General features: G+C 39.8%; 1 protein-coding gene across 4 annotated transcripts in view; it reads left to right on the top strand.

Moving 5' to 3' along the window:
• The first annotated feature begins 8,378 nt into the window (after nucleotides 1-8,378).
• Nucleotides 8,379-23,021, top strand: part of ARMC8 (armadillo repeat containing 8) — a 103,629-nt gene continuing 88,986 nt past the window's right edge. For all 4 annotated transcript variants that reach the window (XM_082840479.1, XM_082840480.1, XM_082840478.1 and 1 more), the window contains exon 1: nucleotides 8,379-8,443. Coding sequence is in view for 3 of the 4 variants with exons in the window: in XM_082840480.1 (XP_082696606.1) it covers nucleotides 8,399-8,443 (45 nt within the window). In the remaining variant the exon portion in view is untranslated. The remainder of the gene's footprint in view (nucleotides 8,444-23,021) is intronic.

Here is a 23,021-nt window from a genome sequence, read left to right as displayed (position 1 = left end):
AAGAGTAATAGGATACTTACATTGTCTCAATGTATCTATTATTTGAGACTATTTATATGATCTCAAAGTATCTTTCCAAAAGATACTAATTTTAACAAAGAGAAAAATAAGGATTTTACACTAGAGAAACCTGGCAGACACCACTTAACAGAGTGACCAAAGTTAATCTCACTAGGAATGGACAAATCCACATCATGTGCCCCTGATACATTACTTCTGTGGTATTCCTGCCAAAAATGCATAACCTGAATCTAACCTTGAAAAATAGGAGACAAATTGAAATAGACAAAATTTTTTTTAATAACGGGCCTGTCTTTAAATATATATATATAATAGTCATGAAATACAAGGACAGACTGAGAAAGATTAAAAATTAAATGATACTGAAGATTCATGATAACTGAATGCAATGTGTTGCTATAAAATACATTAGTAAGATTATTGCCAAATCTGAAGAAGATCTGTAAATTAGATAGTATTGTATCAGTGTTAATTTCCTGATTGTGATCATTTTACTGTGGTTACATAAGGGGATTCCTCGTTTTTAGGACACACATACTGAAATATTTAGGAACGTATATATCTGCCCATCCATGTATTGCAGAGGCTAGAAGCTAAGAAACTATTGGGCAGGCCAAAAAGTCCCTTCAGTTTTTAAGTAAAAATGAAAGACGCATTTTTCATTTTCACCAAGAACTTTATCGAACAGCGTATTCACCCTTTTGTTCCACTACCTTCTGCCATTTTTCAGCCAACTTCATAATTCCTTCTTCCCAAAACATTTTACCTTTTTGAGCAAAGAAATGTTCCAGGTGCCTTTTACAGTCTTCCAGGGAATTGAATTTTTTTCCATCAAGAGAATTTTGTGAAGATCTAAATAAATGGTAATCCGAAGGTGCAATGTCTGGTGAATATGGTGGGTGAATCAGAGCTTCCACAGCTAAGCTGTAACAGTTTTTGCCTGGTCATCAAAGAAACATGTGGTCTTGCGTTATCCTGATGGAAGATTATGCATTTTCTGTTGACTAATTCTGGACGCTTTTCGTCTAGTGCTGCTTTCAGTTGGTCTAACTGGGAGCAGTACTTGTTGGAATTACTTGTTTGGTTTTCCGGAAGGAACTCATAATAGAGGACTCCCTTCCAATCCCACCATATGGACAACATCACCTTCTTTGGATGAAGACCGGCCTTTGGTGTGGTTGGTGGTGGTTCATTTTGCTTACCCCATGATCTCTTCCATTCCACATTATTGCACAGTATCCACTTTTCATTGCCCACCACAATTTGTTTTAAAAGCGGAATGTTTTCATTACGTTTCAGTAGAGAATCACATGTGGAAATACGGTCAAGAAGGTTTTTTTCACTTAACTTATGTGGAACCCAAACATCAAAGTGATTAACATAACCAAGATGGTGCAAATGATTTTCAAGGCATGATTTGGATATTTTGAGTATGTCGGCTATCTCCCATGTGGTATAAGGTTGATCATTCTCAATTAATGTCTCGATTTGATTGCTATCAACTTCAACTGGTCTATCCAACCATGGAGTATCATCCAGCGAGAAATCACCAGCACGAACTTTGCAAACCACTTTTGACATGTTCAATCAGTCACAGCACCTTCTCCATACACTGCACAATTTTTTTTTCCATTTTGGTTGTGTTTTTACACTTCTTGAAATAATAAAGCATAATATGCTCTGAAAATGTTTCTTTTTTTCTTCCATCTTCAATATTAAAATGGTTACACAAAAATTCACCAATTTTGATATCTTTTTTTAATGCACACTGATATGACAGCTGTCACATACAATCTAACAAAATCGTTTTGAATGAAGTTAAAGACAATTAAGTGCTACTAGAGCCATCTTATGGAAAAAAACTGAAGGAATCTTTTGGCCAACCCAATACATTTCTTAGACTCCCTTGCTGGCTGAGGTCTGGATTGGCTTTTGCAAATGAGAAACACTTGTGTGAGGTTAGAAGGTAGAAGAAAAGTAAAAGCTGTTGCTTTTCTCTTCTGGCTCTGGAAATGGTGGTGGCAGCTCAGCACCCCAAGTTCATGCAGTGATGGTGAATTTCTCACTGTTCCTGATCTCAAGTGAAATATTCCCTCCCTGTTTGCCCTTTATTCCTTCCAATAATTTTGTAATCTTTTTGCTTAAAATACAAAAAAATGGGTTCTTTTTTTCTGTATGTTGTACCAGCCAAGATGTCATTCAAGTAAAAGGCAACAAGCAAGATGTTTTCAACCATGAAAGTGCTCCAGGGAGACAATACCCATGAGCCCCTCTTAAAAAAATGTTACTTGACAATGAAATCCAGCCAAATAAGACTTGAATAAACATAAATGACACAGGAAGGAAGAACTGTGTTTAAAAGGTGATTGGGACCTCCCTGTCTGTTCAGTGGTTAAGACTGCATCTTCCAATGCAGGGGGTGCCGTTCGATCCCTGGTCGGGGAGCTAAGATCCCACATGCCGTGTGGTGTAGCCTAAATAAATAAATAAAGTCTCTTTTTAAAAATGGAGTGGAGTGGGCGCGGGGGAAAAAAGAGAAATTAAAAATGGTCCACATCAAAAAAATCTTTTTAAAAAATGGATGATTTAAAACAGAACAGAGTGAGGGGATTGGAAATGCCATGGTAGGGGTAGGGTACTTAATGAATATAGGGTGGTTCTGGAAGACCATGTTGATAGGGTGACATATTGAGCAGAAACCTTCATTAAATAAGGGAGTGAGCTGTGGAGATATCTGGGCAATGAGTTTTCAAGTCAGTTTATAAATAAAATGTTATACACATCAAGGTAAAACATCCATCCCTGCTATCTGTATCTTATCATTGAACCAGGTGATTATGGCACCTACCACCACCTGATGGCAGCACATTCCACAGGAAAACTAAAGAGTGAGCTAGTCTGTGGTGGTAAAACTAAAGAGCGGCAAACATCACAGAGAGATAAGAGTCCTGTGGTGTCTCTAGCCTCTGAATCTTAAACTTGTCAGACATTCCATCTGGATTTCCTGATTTCATCAGATTTTTTTGTTAAAAAGCAAGCAATATCTCTTGTTTATAGGTTTAATGACGTCCAGATTCCATTCCGGTATTGTAAATGGTGAAGATTGGATTTGCTTTGCCTAGATTGTTACCTTCACGTCTCCATTTTCAAACTCATCTGCCTAATGTGGTCATCTTTGCTCGGGGTGGGTGTGGAGTTGTCTTTTAGTACCCAGGTAATCCAGAAGATGGCAACCCATCTGAAGACCTGCTGATTTTATAGTGTCTCTTTTCCTATAAATAATCGGAGCTCTTGTCTGAGCACTGATTTTGCAAGATCTGCCAGTGTTTCCACAGCTAAGTGCAGAGAAGGGGATGTCTTAATTGTTCCATTACACAAATGTTTATGGACAAGCCAAGCTCTGTGTGGAGCAACGCACAGAGCTTTGCCTGGTCTGTTCCTGTTGACACTTCAGGTCAGAGCTTGGGTGCCACCCCCAACAGAAAGACTTCCTGTGACTTTAGTCCTGATGAGTTTCCCTCATAGATGTTCCCTTTGCCCCACACCTTTTCACATATCATCCTACATTCTAATGACTTGTTCTCTTGTCTCTCTTCCCTTTTTTAAAAAAGTTTATTTATTTATTTATTTATTTATTTATTTATTTATTTAGGGCTGTGTTGGGTCTTCGTTGCTGCGCGCGGGTTTTCTCTAGTTGTGGTGAGTGGGGGTTACTCTTCGTTGTGTTGCATGGGTTTCTCATTGTGGTGGCTTCTCTTGTTGCAGAGCACGGGCTCTAGGCGTGTGGGCTTCAGTAGTTGTGGCTCTCAGGTTCTAGAGCACAGGCTCAGTAGTTGTGGCACACGGGCTTAGCTGCTCCGCAGCATGTGGGATCTTCCCGGACCACGGCTCGAACACGTGTCCCCTGCATTGGCAGGTGGATTCTTAACCACTGTGCTACCAGGGAAGTCCTCTCTTCCCTTCTTTTGAAAGCTCTGTGATAACAGGGAATGTATCTCTCTTGTTAATTGTATTACACCACCACCACCCAGCACTGTGCCTGGCACATAGCAGGTACCTAGTAAATATATTTTATTGAATGAATTAATTTCCAGGATCCTTGGTCCTCTTATTATTATTATTCTCTAAATGAGTCCCTTTTTCATTATTAAAGAAAAACAATTGTTTAATACATAGTGACTCAGTTTTTTACACTTAAATTCTTCACTCTGTGTTTCCTAAGAACAAAGGTATTCTCTTTATAACAACAGTACAGTTATCAAAATAGGTACATTAACGATGGTACCTCATCTACAGAATTTGTTCACATTTTGCCATCTTTCCCCTTGATGTCCTATATAGCAAGAGGGAAAATGTTTTTTTCCAGGATTCAATCCTAGATCACAAGTTGTATTTAATAAGTGTCATGTCACATTATTTTCCTTTCATCTATAGCAACTCCTCAGCTTTTCTTTGTCTTTCAGGCCAGTTTTGGAGGATGTAGATGTGTTGTGTCTCTCAAGGTTTGTCTGATGTTCCCTCATGATCACACCCATGCATTTTTGGCAGGAATACCACAGAAATGATGTTGTGTCCTTTTCAGTGCATCATATCATGGTGTCTATTTATCCCATTAGTGGTGATATTAATTATAATCACTTGAATAAAGTGGTGTCTACCAAGTTTCTCTACTATCATTAGTAACTTGTGGGGAGGTTCCGTTTCTCATCATATTCCCACCAGTTAGTTTCAGCATCCATTGTTGATTCTTGCCTCAAACAAGTATAACTCATATGGTTGTCAAGGGGTGGTTTTCAAATTCCATCATTTCTTCTATATTTGTAAGTTGGAATTCGAGCACAGCAATTATTCAGTTATAAAAAGAGCATTTTCTTTTTTTTTTACTGTGGTTTCTAATAGAGGACTTTTTCAACATCTTACTAATTCTGCTTTATGTATATACATATTTTACACCCACCAAGCACCTGAATTATGGATGCATTATTTCCCATTGCAAAGCCCTTGTAGATTTTCCTTAACTGGCTGGTTGCTTAAGTGAGTGCTCAGTAATCCCATGTGGGAGAGTCCTATCAGGTCCCAGGGGATTATGTATGAGAGAGCAAATTATTGAACCTCTCAGAGTCTCACATTTTTGTCTGCTTGAAGGCAGGAACCATGTCTTTATTCCACTTTGAATCCCTAGTACAATGTGTGCGCCAGTAAACCCACAGTTAGTGTCTGTTGAACTGAACTGTATCTCCTCTGCACAAGTGTTAGTCTATTTTCTCTTATTAATTTATTTAAAGAATCTCTTCTGTTTTCAAATCTTTTAAAGGGTCTTCTAAATTCCTTTTGGGATCACTCAGTTTTTGTTTTGAATCTTTCTATATTTTAAGCTTTCCTTTTTTTTTTTTTTTGCATAGGTATGTTTCTACTTTCAAAAATACAGCTTTATTTCTCTACCCTGGCAGTTCCATTTAGATATCTATAAATACTTTTCAGATTTCTTTCTTGCTACTTACTTTCGATTGTGTATTTCTACTTTTTCTTTATTAAACTCGCACTTTGTTGTCATTATTTTTTCAGAAATTAATACTGCTCTGAGATAGGGGAGGATGGGGAGAAATTTCGTTCCTGTTTTCAGGGGAGTCCATGTGGCTATTCCCGCTCTCCACCACTGGGCCAAAGTTTTGTTGTTGCTGTTACGTGGAGGCTGAATCAATTTTTTTTATTACCCTCAATTTCTACTCATTATTTAGGTTTGAAGGATGTACCTAAGATTATTTAGTAGCAAAATTTGAACTAGAAATGGGATTCCTGATCCCAAGCTTAGGACTTTGCTAATCAATGCTTCTTTCCTGTAAAATGGCTATGTCAGTTTTCTGGAAATAAAACAGAAAAGCCTGGATGCTTTGAGTCATGTTCCCTAGCCCCTCCTCACTCTGATTTCAGCCACAGCTGTAATGATGGTTCTGCTGCAAGTTCAGGTGCATGCTGCCTGTATCCTACCTCAAAGGAGAGCCTGCAGATTCTGCTTTTCTGCATCAGGTTAAGGAAGCCCTCTCTGTTCTGTGCACAGGTACAATCCAGGAGGGTAGGGAATTAAAAGCTGAGGGGAAACCCTCAACTAATATAGGATGGGAGTGGTGGATTAATACTCCAACCTCAAGATGGATAGCTAGGGGGTGGGGCATGCTGTATGTTTTTCAGGGGTCCTTAGGGAATAGGCAGTGACTTCAACAATGGACCCTTTTATTGACTTTTTCTCCTTTCTTTTCTCACTCTGGCTGATCCATCAATTCTGTTGCATGGAAACACTTTCCAAATAAACTACTTGCACCCAAATCATTGTCCCAGGATCTGCCTTTGGGGGTGCCCAAACTAAGCCAAAAATTCATTCAACAAACATTTACTAAGTGAGTAGTCTATGCTAGGCAGTGAGATAAAAGACCTGGAAGATAAAATTACTAGTGCCTGCTCTGAAGTGTATAATGGGGAGACAGACAAGTAAAATATTACCCCAAAAGTTAGAGTCTATTGTTGGAGATGCTATGTTAGAGGCAAGAACAGAATGATGTGTGAAGACATGAGGGAGGGGTCACCTAACCTATACTTAGGGGAGGGGCTTCCTGGAGGATGTATTGCTTGAGCTAATTAATGACATGTGGATCAAATACAGCTGCAACAACTCTATATCATACAAATGTCAACTGAAAATTTAGTTGATACCTCTGTACACTCTGTGTAAGGGCTATGCTCTGCTCTGTTGTGGTATGTAGTACATGACATGATTCTAGGTGATACACGGATGGACATTTGAACATTTTTGTAGTTGTTATGTTAATGTGTACTAGAATAAAAATTAGGAGCACAATACACTTGATTTTTCAGAGTATTATGATTTAGGATGAGGCTAAAATTATTTAATCAGTTGAAATTGGCTTTAAAGAAAAATATTGAATAATAATACCTGGGTGCAGATTGGCAAAGATTGTGTGGGTGGTATGCAGAGTACTGAAGTTTGGGAAACAGTGCTGCAGCAGGAAGAAAATCTACAATGAAATCACTTCTTTCCAGAAAGTCAACAGTTTGTTAGGGGGCACAGGCCCATAAGCGAGATTAGTACCACAATAAATTCAGAAACCAAGTACAGGGGGAAGATAGGAAAGCAATGAGGAGCAAAGTGAAGGAGAGGCTAGCTACAACATCAGTTGGAAGACAATTGCTCTAGTACAGGGGAGAGGTAATAGCAGCCTACATTAAGGAGCGGCTATAGCAATGAGAGAAAGACAAGTAATATAACAGGTTAATTGCACTCATCCTGTGAAAACCTTGCTGGTTGTGAGCAGCATGAAGTTGAAACCTGTTTAGCCAAGTCCAGGGCAGTTTTGTTCATATACACCCAAACACACAAATGGAGTGGGAGAGCTGAATTCATCAATCAGAAAATAGAATTAGAAGCATATTTTTATTTGGCCTCAATTATCAGAGGGTTTTAGTGTGAATTATTCAGATATTTGACTCCATTTTTTTCTGCTTGACTCAGAGGCTGCAGAAATGCTAACACATATATAACGTTTTCTACGTTCCAGGCATGTTCTAAGAGCTTTATATTTTCCATCTTCATAGCCCCTTATTTTGCACAAGAGGAAACTGAAGCATAGGAGTTTAAGTAACTTGCCGAGGTAATGCAGCTCTGTGAAGTAGCAAGGATTAAACTCAGGCGTTCTGGCTCTAGAGTATCTATTCTTAACACTACACTAGAATAAAAGGGTCGGGCAGATAATGCTGAAACAGGTCACACTTCAACGTTGGATCGTGAAACACTCTTACTGGTGGCAGGAGCCCTGGTTCTGAGATCACAGTTTCTCCATCTGTAAAATGGAGATAATAACGACACTAGGAGTTTGGTGCAAAGAAGGAGTGAGATAATGAATGTGAAAGTGAACTTCAAATTATGTATTTGGCTCTACACACCAGTTTTTCGGAATAATGAGTACGCGAGCTCAAGAAATTGCAACAAATCAATCTGTGACGCTTACAGCAAGACTCCGCCCATGAGGCTCCGCCCCTGAGGCTCCGCCCACCGCGAGCCGCAGGTGGGGCCGGCCGATCTTCTTTGCGCATGCGGAAACTGCTGCGCGCTCCCACCTCTCACCCAGGCTGAGAGTAGCTGCCGTTTCTGAGAGGACGATTCGTAAGGAGGCCCCTGGTGCGGTTTCCCTTTGCTCTCCCCTCTGCGGGCCCTGGCCGTACTTCAGCGGTGTCTAGAGCGTGGTCCGTTCTCGTCTACCTGCCTGACTTTCTTCAGAGGCAACTGTGGTTGGCCCAGTAGTCGGCTGTCGAAAGTGCCGGCCCCGGCGCCGGCGCCGGCCGCAGCCGGGTGGGAAGGCTCAAGATGGCGTGCCTGTTGGAGACCCCAATCCGCATGAGCGTCCTTTCGGTGAGTTACCGGCCGCAGCCGCTTGGCTGCCCGCCTGCCCGAGAGCTCGGGCCCAGCCCGCAGCATTCACCACCAACGCGGCGTGCCTCCTGGGCACCACTCCTTGGGGTGGCCTCCGGCTCAGCTCTAAGCAGGGGAGTTGAGAGAGGGTGGGCGGGGGGGAGAGACGGGACCCGGCCGAGCCCGAGACGTCTCCAACTCCGGGAGCGCTCACCGGTGCAGGTTCTCAGGACGGCGTCGGGCGGGCCGGGTGGTTGGACACACGGGCAGCTGGCCCGGCGGCGCGGCTTGGGCTTTGCCAGGCGTTTCACCGAGCCTTCTTACCGATGCCTCTTTCCTGGGGCCGAGCGCTTTGCCGTGTGAGGCGCCGGGTTTGCCGCTGGCCTGGGGGTGAGCGCCCACTCAGCCCTCCGCGGCTTTGGCAAAAAGAGACGGAGGCTTCTTGGCTCCCACTGTCTCGGGCTGCCAGGCCAGGTCTGTGTGGCTTCTATCGCGTCCCAGCACCCGGTCACAGGCTAGAGCTGCTTGCTTCTTGGCAATGGGAATTTCTTATCAGCTGCAACGTCTCCTAGTGTATGTGGTTATTTAAGCCCCTTTTCTCCGCTCTGCTGCGGAGTCTAGAGGAACCTGTGACTGGCCTTCCTTTTTCCTTCACGGGGAGTCAAACGTTGAAAAAAGAGATCAGATTTTCCTACTATTGAAAGAAGGGAATGTGTTGACATGCTTGGAAGTAATACCTAGTTTGTTCGCTTAAATTTAAAAATGAAACTAAAACCTTCACCTTTGCTGTGTTGCTCTTGAGAGAACCAAGGACCGGGGGTGAAAGTTACTAGGAGATAACTTAGAAGGGTTTTGCAACAAATGAGAGCTGTCCAGCTCTGAGAATGGTCAGTTTACCAATGGTCCATTTGCTGTTGTTGGAAACAAGCAGGCAAAGACTGGTTGACCATCTTTTAGACTTATCGTGGAAGTCAGTCTGATGTTGAGAGGATGGTTGGATTATAGATGCCTTGTCAGGTACCTTGAGGCTGTGGCTCCAGCGGGTTTCTCTTCCCTGACTTCTCCCACAAACACAACTCACCTGTCTGGAAGCACTTAGGACATTTGCTGCAGTTCACAGAGCATTGTGGCATATTCCACCTTGATTTATTTGGGCGGGAGCTGTACACAAATTTGTCCTCTGATCCATTTCAATAGTCCCTTTTCTTATTTTTAAACTGTAGCTGGGGAAATACTGCTCACCTAAGCATTGAATTAGCTTGTTACTCCACCTCTGACTGACACCTAGGAACATTTTGTGGGAGAGCAGGCCAATGACTTTCCCTCATTAGCTTTTTGTTGTTTTTTTAAGTATGCATCTGGACTGTTCTCAATTTCCTTAATTATCTAGCTTATCCTTCATTTGAAGCTTCTTTAGTTTTTGTACGTTGTCAACCCATGTAGTGTACAGTTGAAATTTTGGGGGTTTTCACTCCCTCAGTAAATAATATTTCCTATTTTACTTTATTCAAAAACTTCTTGAAGAGTATTCCCTACTTCTAGTGGGCATTTGCTTTAGCCCTAGTCTCATTGGGGGCTTTTTTTTTTTTTTTTTTAAGGTTTTCACAGTCCCAAAGTTTGGTCTTTCAGTTCTTCAGTTCTGGAGCCTTGGGAAAACAGACCTTTGGATAAATGATTTAAACTGTCTAAACTCACTGATTATAATAATTTCAAGTGAAGCCTGTACCTTTCAAAGTTCTACCTAGGGCACCACTTTTTGAAATACAAAGTGCAAGTGGAACAGGAATTAATCATCAGAAATTATCTTGAAAATAATTGGTTCCTTTAATAGGCTACTATTTTGCACAACACCCAGTGCACAGTTGAGCTCAGCTATGCCTTCAGGAAGCTCACCATCTGAATGACTCCATAACCTGAGAAACATAATTCTCACCAGAGGCAGATCAAATGGTTTTAAAGAATTTCCATTCAAGGCCCTTTATACCTTCTCCTCTCTGAAAGATCTCATTCATTTTTATAACCTTAACTGTAATCAACTCACACATCTACATTGGCAGCCTTGACTGTTCTCCATCTAGTCTCACGTCTTCAGTTGTGTGGATGTTACCCATCACTTTCCAACAAAGCACATTCCTTCTCCTAAGAGAACTTAGTCCTGACTTCTCATTTCTGTTAATGGTATTATCTTTCATGGATCACCCACTGTTAAACCACTTGACTCATCATTGACTCTTCCCCCTTTCATGCCCCTATAGCTAATCAGTTCTTAAGTTCTGTTGGCTCTTCATTCTCAGTGTTTCTCACATCTGTCTTTTCCCATGACCACCCTCTCATGCCGGAACTTATCATTTTGTGCCTGCATTACCACAGTTCCTTGCAGTTATTTTTACTGCCTCTAGTGTCTTATCCTCTTAGTTGAATTCAGTTCTCTGCATTTATTTCCCTATACAGCACATCGGATGCACCGGTTCCCTGTTTCAATTCTTCAGTGGGTTCCTGTTGCTGAAAGGCTGATGTTCATATTCAGCTTTGGATATAAGATTCTTTATCCTCTGCATGAACCTCCTATCCCATATAAACTGGCTTTCTCAAGTTGAAGTGATCTTGGGTTCTTACAAAACCCAGTAACTCTTGTTGTCTGCCTGCTCATTTGCACATATGAATTAGAGCTTTGTATAGGTTTATTCATGTAACATATTTTGAGCTTCTGTCATTTGCCAGGCATGGCATTGGGTTTGGGAATACAGTGGTGAGCTAGACTGTCTTTGCCTTCTTGGAGATTAGCCTAATGGAGAAAATAGACATCAAAATGTCACACAGTTTTTTGTGAATGGTGATTAGTGTTATGAATGAAAAATATAGGGTGCTGTACAAGCATGTAATAGGGGAACGTGTTCTAATATGGAGAGCAAAGAGAGCTAGGGAAGGTTTCCCTAAAGAAGTGACAATGAGCTAGAGTTCAAGGACAAGTAAGAACTAACTAGAAAAACAGAAGAACATTCCAGGCAAAGGAAACTGCTTTTGCAGTGGCCCTGAGGCTTTTAATAATTAGTCTGTTTTATCTTCTTAGAGAGTAAATTAATTCAGAGGTAAGTGCTTGACCTTTTCTTCTTCTTAACCCAACTACTTTTTATAGCACTATGTCTTTCATATATTAGATTCTCAATAAATATTTGATTGAACTATTTATTTGGAGGAGTTGGACAAAATCTCCAGGTGTCTTTCTAGGCTACACCATGATCACCCCATCCCTGTAATGCATTTAGCATTACAACAACACTGTTTTCAACAAATTTATAAATTTTCCCATGTTTCCCAAACTTTTGGGTGATTTTACATTGATTGCATTTTTTTAAACTTTTTATTTTGAGATAATGACAGATTCATAGAAAGTTGCAAAGATAGTACAGAGAGATCCCTGGGTATACTGTACCCAGTTCCTGTGTTTGGTCACATTTTATATAACTATAGTACAATATCAAAACCACAAAACTGATATTGGTATAAATATGTATACAGTTCTGTAATACCATAGTCAAGATCTCCCTCATGCTACTTCTTTATAGTCACACCTGCCTACTGCCCCACACGCACTATCTCTAACCTCTGGTGACAACTAATCTCTTCTCCATCTCCATGATTTTGTCATTTTCTATAATGTTGCATAAATGGAGTCATACAGCGTGTGATCTTTTGAGATTGGCTTTTCTCGCTCAGTGTAATGCCCTGGAGATCCATTCGAGCTGTTGTATGTATCAGTAGTTTCTTCCTTTTTACTGCTGAGTAGTATCCTGTGGAATGGATATATAATATGGATGTTTGAAAGATAGTTTGCTTAACTGTTCACCTGTTAGAAATTTTGGGCATTTCCAGTTTTTGGCTGTTATAACCTGCTATGAACAAACATGTACAGGCTTTTGTGTGGACATAACTTTTTGTATCTCTGAGATAAATACCCAATAGTTCAATTGCTAGGTTGTATGGTAAATGTATGTTTAATTCTTAAAGAAACTGACAAACTTTTCCAAAGTGGCTGTACCATTTTACATTCCCATCAGTTATGTTTGAGAGATTCAGTTTCTTTGCATGCTCACCAGCAATTTGGTATGTCATTATTTTTTATTTTAGCTGTTCTAATAGATATATAGTGATATCTCATCATGGTCTCAATTTACATTTCTGTAATGATTAGTAATGTCAAAAATATTTTCATTACTTACTTGCCATCCATATTTTATTGAAATATGAATATTCTATTGAAATATGAATAAAATATTTTAGTGAAATATGAATAAAATATTATAGTGAAATATTTTTTCACGTCCTTTTGCCCACTTTCTAGTTGGACTGTTTTTTTTTTTGTTTTTTTTTTGCGGTACGCGGGCCTCTCACTGTTGTGGCCTCTCCCGTTGCAGAGCACAGGCTCAGTGCTCACGGGCCCAGCCACTCCGCGGCATGTGGGATCTTCCTGGACCGGGGCACGTACCCGTGTCCCCTGCATCGGCAGGCAGACTCTCAACCACTGTGCCACCTGGGAAGCCCTGTTTGTTTTTTTACTGTAGAATTTTGAAGTCTCTTTATATATTCTAGATGTGAGTCATTGGTCAGATGGGTGCTTTGCAAATATTTTCTCCCCGTCTGTAGCTTACCTTTTCATCCCCTTAAACATAGGTTAAAAAATGAACTTTGATCTTAATTTCACACCTTGTACAAAAATTAATTCAAAATGGATCGTAGATTTAATTGTAAAATATAAAACTTTTAGAATAAACAAAATTTGCAGAACCTTGGGCTTGGTAAAGAATTCTTAGACATAACACCAGAAGTATGACCTATTTTTTAAAAAATTGGTATCAGACTTGAGATGAAAATTTATGCCTTTTGAAAGACCCTGTTAAGAGGATGATTACACTTTACTTTGGTCAGTTTGTAGTGATTTGAGAGAGACAAGATAATAAAATGCTTTTGAATCATACTGTAGGCTGGCACAGACAGCTAAGGCCTTTGTTACATTTATTTCCCAGTGCCATTATGCCTATTTGATGAGCAGTTATTTGCACTGTATAGTGTATTCCAAGTCTGGATATTCCTTGATTATGTTCTGTTCTTGATGATTATAAGCATTTGTTGGTCTTCAGGTGCACAGTGATTTGCTTTCTTACATGGACAACTGACAAGAGCTAAAAAAATTTTTTTCTGTGAGGTTAAGCTCAACTATCTTATAAGTATGAATTTGCCCTCTCTTGGTTTTTAGTAGTAAATGCAAAGTAAAATCTTGTAAGCACATTTTAAAGTTTCCCTTTTGTTTTCTCTACAAAACACCAGCAAGCACAGGATATGTCAGGAGGCGGTCCTAAAAGAAAACCAGTATGAACTTCCTAATCTTTAATGGCAATGTGGGAAGAATGGGAGATGCTCATCGTATGTTTCTGGACATCTTCTATCTTTTTAAGGAATGATTGCCACCTGAATTCAGACAGCGAATGCTCAGGAAGTCTTTTAAGCTTTACCAAGAGTTAGGTAAGGTCTTCAGTTTCACTTGGATATTTATATCTAGCCTTCTTGTCTCCTCCCATTCTCATCAAGAATTTTAAAGTAGTACCAGGAGCCAGGAATTTCAGTTACTCTGACTTGTATCTTTTTGATTTCTGATTTGGCCGTTTTTTGCAGTGTAATATGTTATGTTGGCTTCTAGGTAAAGATATGGATTTATTGACAAAGGATGATTTCTGTTATCTTCTGGAAATTGGAGAGCAGCTGCCTTCCCTGAGCTGTAGTGCTATGATCCTTAGGACTGTTTAGCTAGGAATGAAAAGTATTCCAAATAAGAGCTGTTTTGCAGAAACAGCCCCCACTTGTCACTTTGGTAGAAGAAAACTGTTTTGATCTCATTTCATAAACTCAGAAGAATAAAGAGTTAGCTACATTCTCTGGCATATTCATAAAGCAGTTATTGGGGGAGGGGGAATGATGAGACGGTGTTATGCTTTCTATTAAAAATGAAAAGTTATGGTCCAGTGGGAAGAGTTTCCAGCCTATAGAATCTATTAATATTTGGAGATCTTTACCACCTGCAAAATGATTAGAGAACACATGATTCTTCTGTTTCTGGAGTGTTTTAAGAATTTATTAAGCTTTCAAAAAGTTGTAAGATGTGACTGATTGGATGAGGGGAATGAGGAAAAGGAAAGAGTCATAATCATGATCAAGCATGATTGACAAGATTTTTAGTTTTATATCTAGGTGGTATCCTCTACTGAGATGGTGAGGATTAGGAGCTGAACGTGTTAGAAGAGTAAGGAGGAAGAATGAGTTTCATTTTGGACATGCTGAGTTTGAAGTGTTTTATGGGAATTCATTTAGAGGTGTCCAGTAGGCAGCTGGATATTCTGGAATGTTTTCCACACCACCAAGCAATTCTCTGGTTCTCTATGGATACTAGCTGGGTGTCCTACAATTTAACTCAATTCTGACACTATTTACTTGGAGATAGTGTCAGATTCCACAGGTTAAGTCCTGCAAGACTGCCCCCACCTCAGACAGCAGTTGCAAGTCCAGGTTGTTCTCCTGTCCTCTGACTGACCAGTTATAAATCAGGGGTTCCCACTGCTCCCTCCTCAAATTCAGTCATTTGTCAGAATGGTTCACAAAGCTCAGCAAAACATTTATCTTATAAAAGATTCAGATGAACAGCCAGGTGAAGAGGTACATAGGGCAAGATCCAGAAAGGTCCCAAGTGCAGGAACTTCTGTCCATGTGGAACTGGGGTGCACCACCCTCCTGGCAGGTGGATCCATTCACTTACCTGGAAACTTAATCACGTTTTATTCAGGAGTTTTTATAGAGCGTTAATCTCCAGCCTCCCACTCTTCCACTTCCCAGAGGTTGGTGGATGGGACTGAAAGTTCCAGCCCTCTAATCACTTCGTCTTTTGGGTAACCAGTCCCATCTTGAGGCTACCTAGGGGCCCCAGCCTATTCGTTCATTAGCAAAACTCTTGAAAGATGTTCCTTATGAATAAGTAAAGACATTGATGTCACCCAGGAAATTTCAAGGTTTCAGGACCTCTGTGCCAGGAACTGGGAGAAAGACCAAATATATTTATTAAACCACAGATATAGAAGTCTAGTGCTTAAACCTGGGGAGATGATTATTATTGGTAGTCATCAACACATTGACCGAGTTCTTAACGTTTTAAGGGTAAGAGGCTTAACACCATCTTCCCCAGAAAAACATGCATCTGCCTAAAGAATCACATAATTTCAAGGGGCTCATAGATTCCCTGAAACCCACACATAAATCTTGAGTTAACAGTTCCTATTCTTTATTCATTCCAAAGTCAGTCACAAAAGCATAGAGCAAAATTTAAAACTCATTTTCAATCATTTTGGAATGGTAAAAATTGTAACAACAAGGTTTTAAAACTCACGTAAGGTATCATATGGGGGATTTGGCTCTGAAGAACTGTAATCTTTTTCCCAGATTATGCCAGTGATCTTCCCCAAGGTGTACTGTTTGTACAGAAAGGGCTTTGTGTAGCAGATGGTATAGCAGGCCTGGGAGGCAGAGCTAGATGAGAGATCTAAGCCAGGACAAAGTAAGGCACTGTGGATCTGGGCATAGGCAAAGTGGAATAGACAGAAATTACAAGTGGCCCGTGATACTGGCATAATAGTCACAGGCCACAATGTGGGTGATGGGTCAGGCAGATCCTGAGTGGTACTGTAGTCGGAAAGCTAATGCACCAATTGCTGGAAGTGACGGGCTGAGTATGAGTCAAGCACCATGGATAGCTCTGAGGCAAGGGTGTTTACTGCCTCTAAGAATCTGAAGCAAATAAAGCCTTTTGGGGAAAAAAAAAAAATCAGAAGGCAGCTAGCCTGTCTGGACTGTACCACCTCTGAGGTGTACCATGAAAGATGGTACCCTGGATCTCAAAGTCATTACATGATTGCAGTCTTGAAGAATAATTTAAACTATTCTTATGGTCAAGGACAACATCACCCGTGCCTGAATGGCCTCACTTTGTTATGTCAGGATTAAGAAGTAGGCATTTGAATGCATCCTAGTGGATTTCCTGGGCTATCTTATCATTTTGGAAGGCATCTAAATGAACCTTTGCCAACCCAGAGAATACCTCAAGCTTTATAAAACTCACAATCCTTGTCACTCTAATGTCCCATATTAGGTTCTTGCTCCCTTGGACTTCCAGATTCTGCTGTTTTGCACCATAAATCCTTACATGGTCCACTTACTCTGTCCAGAGGGATCTCTTCTTGGTCCTCAGTCTTCAGACATTCTTGTCTACATTGAAGAGTAAATGAATAGAATTTAATAGTGAGAAAGAAATCGTCTAGACCCAAATAGCTCTTTGTGATTTGTACCATACTTTAAAGGGATAAACATTGCAGTACCTGATTAGAAAGAAGCATGAATGCTAAATTGCTTCCAGTTCTTGAGACCACCTAAGCATCTTTATAGCATGTTGATACGACATACAAGGGCTATAATAATATTTTATTACATTAAAAACTCACTACTGTGCTCTGGTTTTCCTATTATGAAAAAAAATCCCCCTTTGGGTAAGTAAAGTTATGGAATCTTTGCCTGAAAGAAGCCTGCAGATAATCTTTAGTTTGTCCTTGTCTGTTTTTTATTGATGAAAACTGAGAACCAGAGACTGACCTGTCCACTGTCATATACTATTGTCTATGAAGTGTTGTAGTCAGATTTCCAAACACATAGAGGAAAAATTTGTGTGCACAGCCTTACATTTTAGAATTTTATTTTCAAACTTTATATGACTACTGATTTATTAGCTCTTTATTTTAAAATAAGTTCTCTTAACATGTGAAATCTGATTTTCAGTCTTAATTACTTATTGAGAGGTCAGGGCTGCTTCTTATCCAAGTAGATTAAGTTTAAAATTATATATTTCAGTATTTTCATAATTGTGTTTATGAGATTGAAACATTATATTCTAGGAATTTTGGTTGTCATAAGTATGTTACATTCTGCACTGATGGGACCCAGCCAAACTGAAGTGCCATTTTATAAACTTCCCAAAGTTGCTAGAGACTGCAGAAAAGCAGGGCTTTGGTGAATTTTGGGAGGAAGGATGCTGCAAACCTCTAGGATCACCTAAGAATTAATCCCATAATAATAAAAAAAAATAGTTTAGGGCTTCCCTGGTGGCGCACTGGTTGAGAGTCCGCCTGCCGATGCAGGGGACATGGGTTTGTGCCCCGGTCTGGGAAGATCCCACATGCCGCGGAGCGGCTGGGCCCGTGAGCCATGGCCGCTGAGCCTGTGCGTCCGGAGCCTGTGCTCTGCAACGAGAGAGGCCACGGCAGTGAGAGGCCCGCGTACCGCAAAAAAAAAAAAAAAAAAAAGTTTAAAAAATACTATGTGATGGGTCTGCAAAAATTGAATGAGAATCTGATTGAATCCTAATGGGGCCAGAAGTTTACTAGAATACAAAAAAGTAAAAGAAAGGAAAAATCAAAATATCCACAAAATTTGGGGTTTACTTAGGCATTTTCTTCTAATTTTTCTTCCTTTTGGAGGCAAGTAGGAATTTTTTAATACATAGGGAGGGCATGATAGCCATCTGCAAGGAAAAGGTCAGTCTTTGTTATATTATCCTTTTTTGTATTGTTCCAGAGGGAGGTAGGGTTTTTTTCCCCTCAAAGTTAGGAAAAAATTCTCTAGTTCCTGGACTTCAAATTGAATAATTGTGAATCTGTGAGTGATCTAAGCAGTACAGTTCTTTGGCATTTCAGAAAATTGTCAAAGTGACAGTAGGAAGCATTTGTTTGGACTGAGAGTTGGAGGCATCAGAAAATCAAATTTTCGTTTCAAAATGTTTGGGATGGAGAAGAGGTTCTGGAGCTCCCAGCTGACTGGAATGTTAAGAGCTGTTTCAGTCAGTAGTTCTCAACTCTGCTAGACTCCACATCCCCTTCTTAAAACGTATTTTGAAGCACCTCCTTGGCTCTCCTGGAGTGAAATTCATAGATAACTGCTCTTACATGTAAATTTTTAAGAGTTGGCATAATGCCTCAGCTGTGTTAAGGGAGAAAGAGCAGGAAACTAATTTATATTATTTAAATGAGTAAATACTCAGGTACTAGAAAGAAGTAATAAAATAGTGATATATTTACAAATAAGGGTAGTTTAGCTGTAAATACGACTGCTATAAGACAGTGATATAGGTATGATGTGATGGCTACTTAAATACAATAAGTGATACTGTTTTTGATGTGATTTTTTTGAAGTGAACAACTTTTGATAAAGTTCCTAACAACACAAAGTACACCCTTTCCTGTATTCATGTGGGAGTTGCATTCTTGGAAAATGGTATAGTAAAATGATGCGAAACACATTTTTTGTTTATATGTAAAATGGAGTTAGATTCTAGGCTCAGGCAATTAAAGTTTATTTTCCTACATGACTGCATAGTGGAAAGTCTTTTCGAGTATGGGCCTGTTGTCCCACTCACTGCAGGACATCTAGCATCCTTAGCCCTTGCCCACTAGATATCAGTAGCACCTATTGCCATTTTGACAACCCAAAATCACTTCCATAGATTTAAAGAATATATCTTAGGCAGTAGTGTCCCTGTTTAGAAGTACTGTTTAGAACTACTGAGATGCTGAGTGTATGGGGTTCTCTGGGGGGGGATGTATTAGTACACTTCCCTCTTTCTCTCCTGCACTTCTCCCTCCCCGCAGCTTGTGCAGTGTATAGTAAAAGGAGATGGAAATAAAATGTGCTATTAAACATTTCCCCCCATAGCATGTATAGCCCTATAATATTCTATATCGTTTATTTATTATGTTTATTGCTTTTTATCTTTCTCCCCTTGCTGAAATGTAAGCCCTGCAAAGTTGGGCTTTTTTTGGTTCTTGCCTAGAACAGTGCCTGCATAGCTGTCTAAATATTTGTTGACTGAATTAAAGAGTACAACTTTAGCTTTGTTTTGTATTCCCAAGTGTATACTATATCACTATAATACTAAACTGCGTTTCTCAAACACACCACATTGCTTCAGAACTCTTTTGCGTGTGCTGTGCTCTCCGCCTAGAGTCCTTATCTTTTTTTTCCTCCCCATTTCACCTAGCAAAATAATACTAGTCTTTCAGATTAATCATCCTTGCTGCTTAGATACCACCTCCCATTCCACCCCTAACTTCAGTTAATTGTATCTTCACCTTTCTTTTTATCTTGTGTTCACTTTTATGGTTACACTTATCCTGTGTTAGAAGTGACAACTGTAACTTTCTTACCTATCTGTTTCCTTTCTGTGCTGTGAATGAGTTGAGGGTAAGGGACTCTATCTTAACTCTGTTACCAGCACCTAGTAAATTAAATATATTCACATGTTGAATTTCAGCATGAAATAGGTTTTAAACTGAAGCTTTATAGAGCTCAAACATTCTGTTTTTCGGGTTGTGCTCCTTTCATCTCTTCCCTAAACCAGGATTTTCCCTGACAATGCTGAATGATCAACATTATGAACAATTTTATCTTGAAGTTCCTAGTAGTTTGTGGAATAATTGACACATGAAATTTTGATTAATATGGCAACAACTAGTTTAAACATTCATTTCTCAGGGGTCAGAATTCCCCAGTGAGATTTGTAATATTCCAATTTCTGAAGAACATGTGAATTAAATGAGAAAATAGATATGAAAATACTTTGTAAACTGTAACATACTAAACAAGTGTCAGGTATTATAAAAATATTTGTATTCTGTCTACCTTTTCTTTCTGATTTGGTGTATGGGTACGAGAACACTATAAATTGATTATTCCTTGCGATTTCCCTGGCAGTACAGTGGTTAAGACTCTGCGCTTCCACTGCAGAGGGCACAGGTTCGATCCCTGGTCAGGGAACCAAGATACCTCATGCCAAGGTGCAGCCAAAAAAAAAAATTACTCCTTGAACTATATATTGGTATTCGTAGCTGTGATTTTATATTGTCTGAGTCCATGGTTATACCTACAGTTATAATGCAAGTTAGTAATAAAAAGTGCACTAAGGATTACCTTACATATTTTTAACAGTTATTTTAAATCTCAAGTAATGAAAGTTTAGATTTCTAAGGTCAGCATTCAAATGCATATTTATTTCTTGCTAAGTACTTAGCTTGGTCTGAGAAAAAAGCTGCTATCGGGTGAGGAAGGGTATGTCTGAATAATTAGGCTTTAATCATGAATATGACTATAAATAACTGAGAAGAGCATTAGTACATTTGTTAAGGCAATTATATTTTTTATACAAAAATAGGCTTTTCCTGAAATCCGTGTTTATATGGTTCATTTACAGTTTATAGGGGTTTTTCTTGTGTGTTATCTCATTTGATCCACACTCTGAGCTATGTGGTAACGTTACCATTTTATACTTGAAGAAACAGTCTCAAAATATTATTTTTGCCCTATGTCACAAAGCTACCAAGTGGTAGAACTAGGTTTCAAACCCATCTTCTGATCCCAAGTCATATATTCTTCTACCATTCAATTCCTGAATATGGTAGGATTAAAGAACATACTATTTTAATGAAATACACATAGAGCAAGATTTTAATGAAATAAAATAGTTTGATATTTTCTTATTTACACTTAAACCCTCACTCTTCATTGTCTAATAAACCCATTGTTTCACTTCAGGTTTTAGAACTTCAGTTGAACGAATTTACTTCTTCTATTCTTTGTGTTAAATCCCATTCGTGGCAAGTCTGGGACTTAATAATTTGGCATTCAGAACCTTTCCCGAAGAATTTTTTTCAAAAGGCAGGGTTTTAATTTACGCCAGTCATGCGTAGTTTATTCAGAAGGGCAATTAGAGATTGTTCTGGTTTGCTTTTTCAGTATGTCTGACCAGTTTTCTGAGCTATCTCTAATTTATTAGAGATAAATTTTGTGCCACTAAAGAGGAATAAAAGGTAGGGCGAGCATATAAGCCCGGTTTGTCTCCAACACTCTTCATTTATGTGTTATTCTGTGACAAGTATTAGTAGTGCCCTCTTTCAGTCTTAAAATTATCCTGGTTTGGATGATAAATTTGAAGGTATATTCATTGTCTGTTTATTGTTATGTAACAGATTACTTAGCTGCTTAAAACAACATTTATTATCTCACAGTTTCTGTAGGTCAGGAATTCAGATGTGGCTTAGCCCCAGAGTTCCTTGTGAGGTTGCAGTCAGGGTGTCAACAGGAGCCACGTTTCAAGGCTCAGTTGAGGGAGAATCCATTTCCAAGCTCACTCACAGGATTATTGGCAGGATTTAGTTCCATGTGGGCTGTTGAAACGAGGGCCTCAATCCCTTGCTGGCTCTTGGCCAGGGGCTCCCCTTAGTTCCATGCCATGTGGGGCTCTCCATAGGGCAACTTACAACATGGAAGCTGGCTTTTGACTGAGGGAGGGAGGGAGAGACAGACAGACAGACAGACACAGACATGGACACAGAGAGAGGGAGAGCTCTGCAGCGACATCCTATCACCTCCACTGCTTTCTGCTTGCTAGAATCAAGTCACTACAACCAGTCTTCACTCAAGGGGAGACATCACAAATGGTCACCCTACTAAAAGGGAAATTGCTTCCACATTAATAGTTCTCCACAGTGGAACGCAACTCATTACCTGTTTCTGTTTTCCTTCAAGAAGAAATTTGCTACAAGCTTCTCTTCCTTCTTTAATGTTTAGTACCTGTTCATACATATGTACATTCAGCTCTACTAAATTCTAAATACTAAGTCACAAATTTGGTGTATACAAACTTTCTGCTTGAAAGGATTCATGTACATTTTTACATAATATAATTTGGAGGGGTGCTATTAAGCATAAAAATGTAACAGTTTTTAATCTATACGTTTGTGGTGGCTTCTGCAGCTTTGAATGGGTACAGTAAGTTTAGAGCTAGGTTTCGAGGGCTTTCTAGGTCATTTGTTTGAAGCCTTGTGCCAAAAGGCAGAGGTCATAGTGTGACCCTGGCTAGCACTACTCTCCTTCATGGGCACAGACTGTACCCTGAGCTTTAGCTGGCTGCTTGGCACATTCACTGGATCGGTTGGGAGGATGGAGGATCACTGTGTGTACAAGCCCTTCCAGCTACCGGAAGCTACAGAGTAATTTAAAAGGGTATTAGTGTAATATTCCATTGTATATATGTGCCACATACAATGGAATATTACTCAGCCATAAAAAGAAACGAAATTGAGCTATTTGTAATGAGGTGGATAGACCTAGAGTCTGTCATACAGAGTGAAATAAGTCAGAAAGAGAAAGACAAATACCATATGCTAACACATATATATGGAATTTAAGAAAAAAAATGTCATGAAGAACCTAGGGATAAGACAGGAATAAAGACACAGGCCTACTAGAGAATGGACTTGAGGATATGGGGAGGGGGAAGGGTAAGCTGTGACAAAGCGAGAGAGAGGCATGGACATAATATATACTACCAAACGTAGGGTAGATAGCTAGTGGGAAGCAGCCGAATAGCACAGGGAGATCAGCTCTGTGCTTTGTGACCGCCTGGAGGGGTGGGATAGGGAGGGTGGGAGGGAGGGAG

Source organism: Leucopleurus acutus (assembly GCF_964270905.1).
Source record: "Leucopleurus acutus genome assembly, chromosome: 5".
Taxonomy (NCBI): domain Eukaryota; kingdom Metazoa; phylum Chordata; class Mammalia; order Artiodactyla; family Delphinidae; genus Leucopleurus; species Leucopleurus acutus.
Note: the sequence above shows the minus strand (reverse complement) of the source record. Positions and strands in the feature narration are given on the sequence as shown.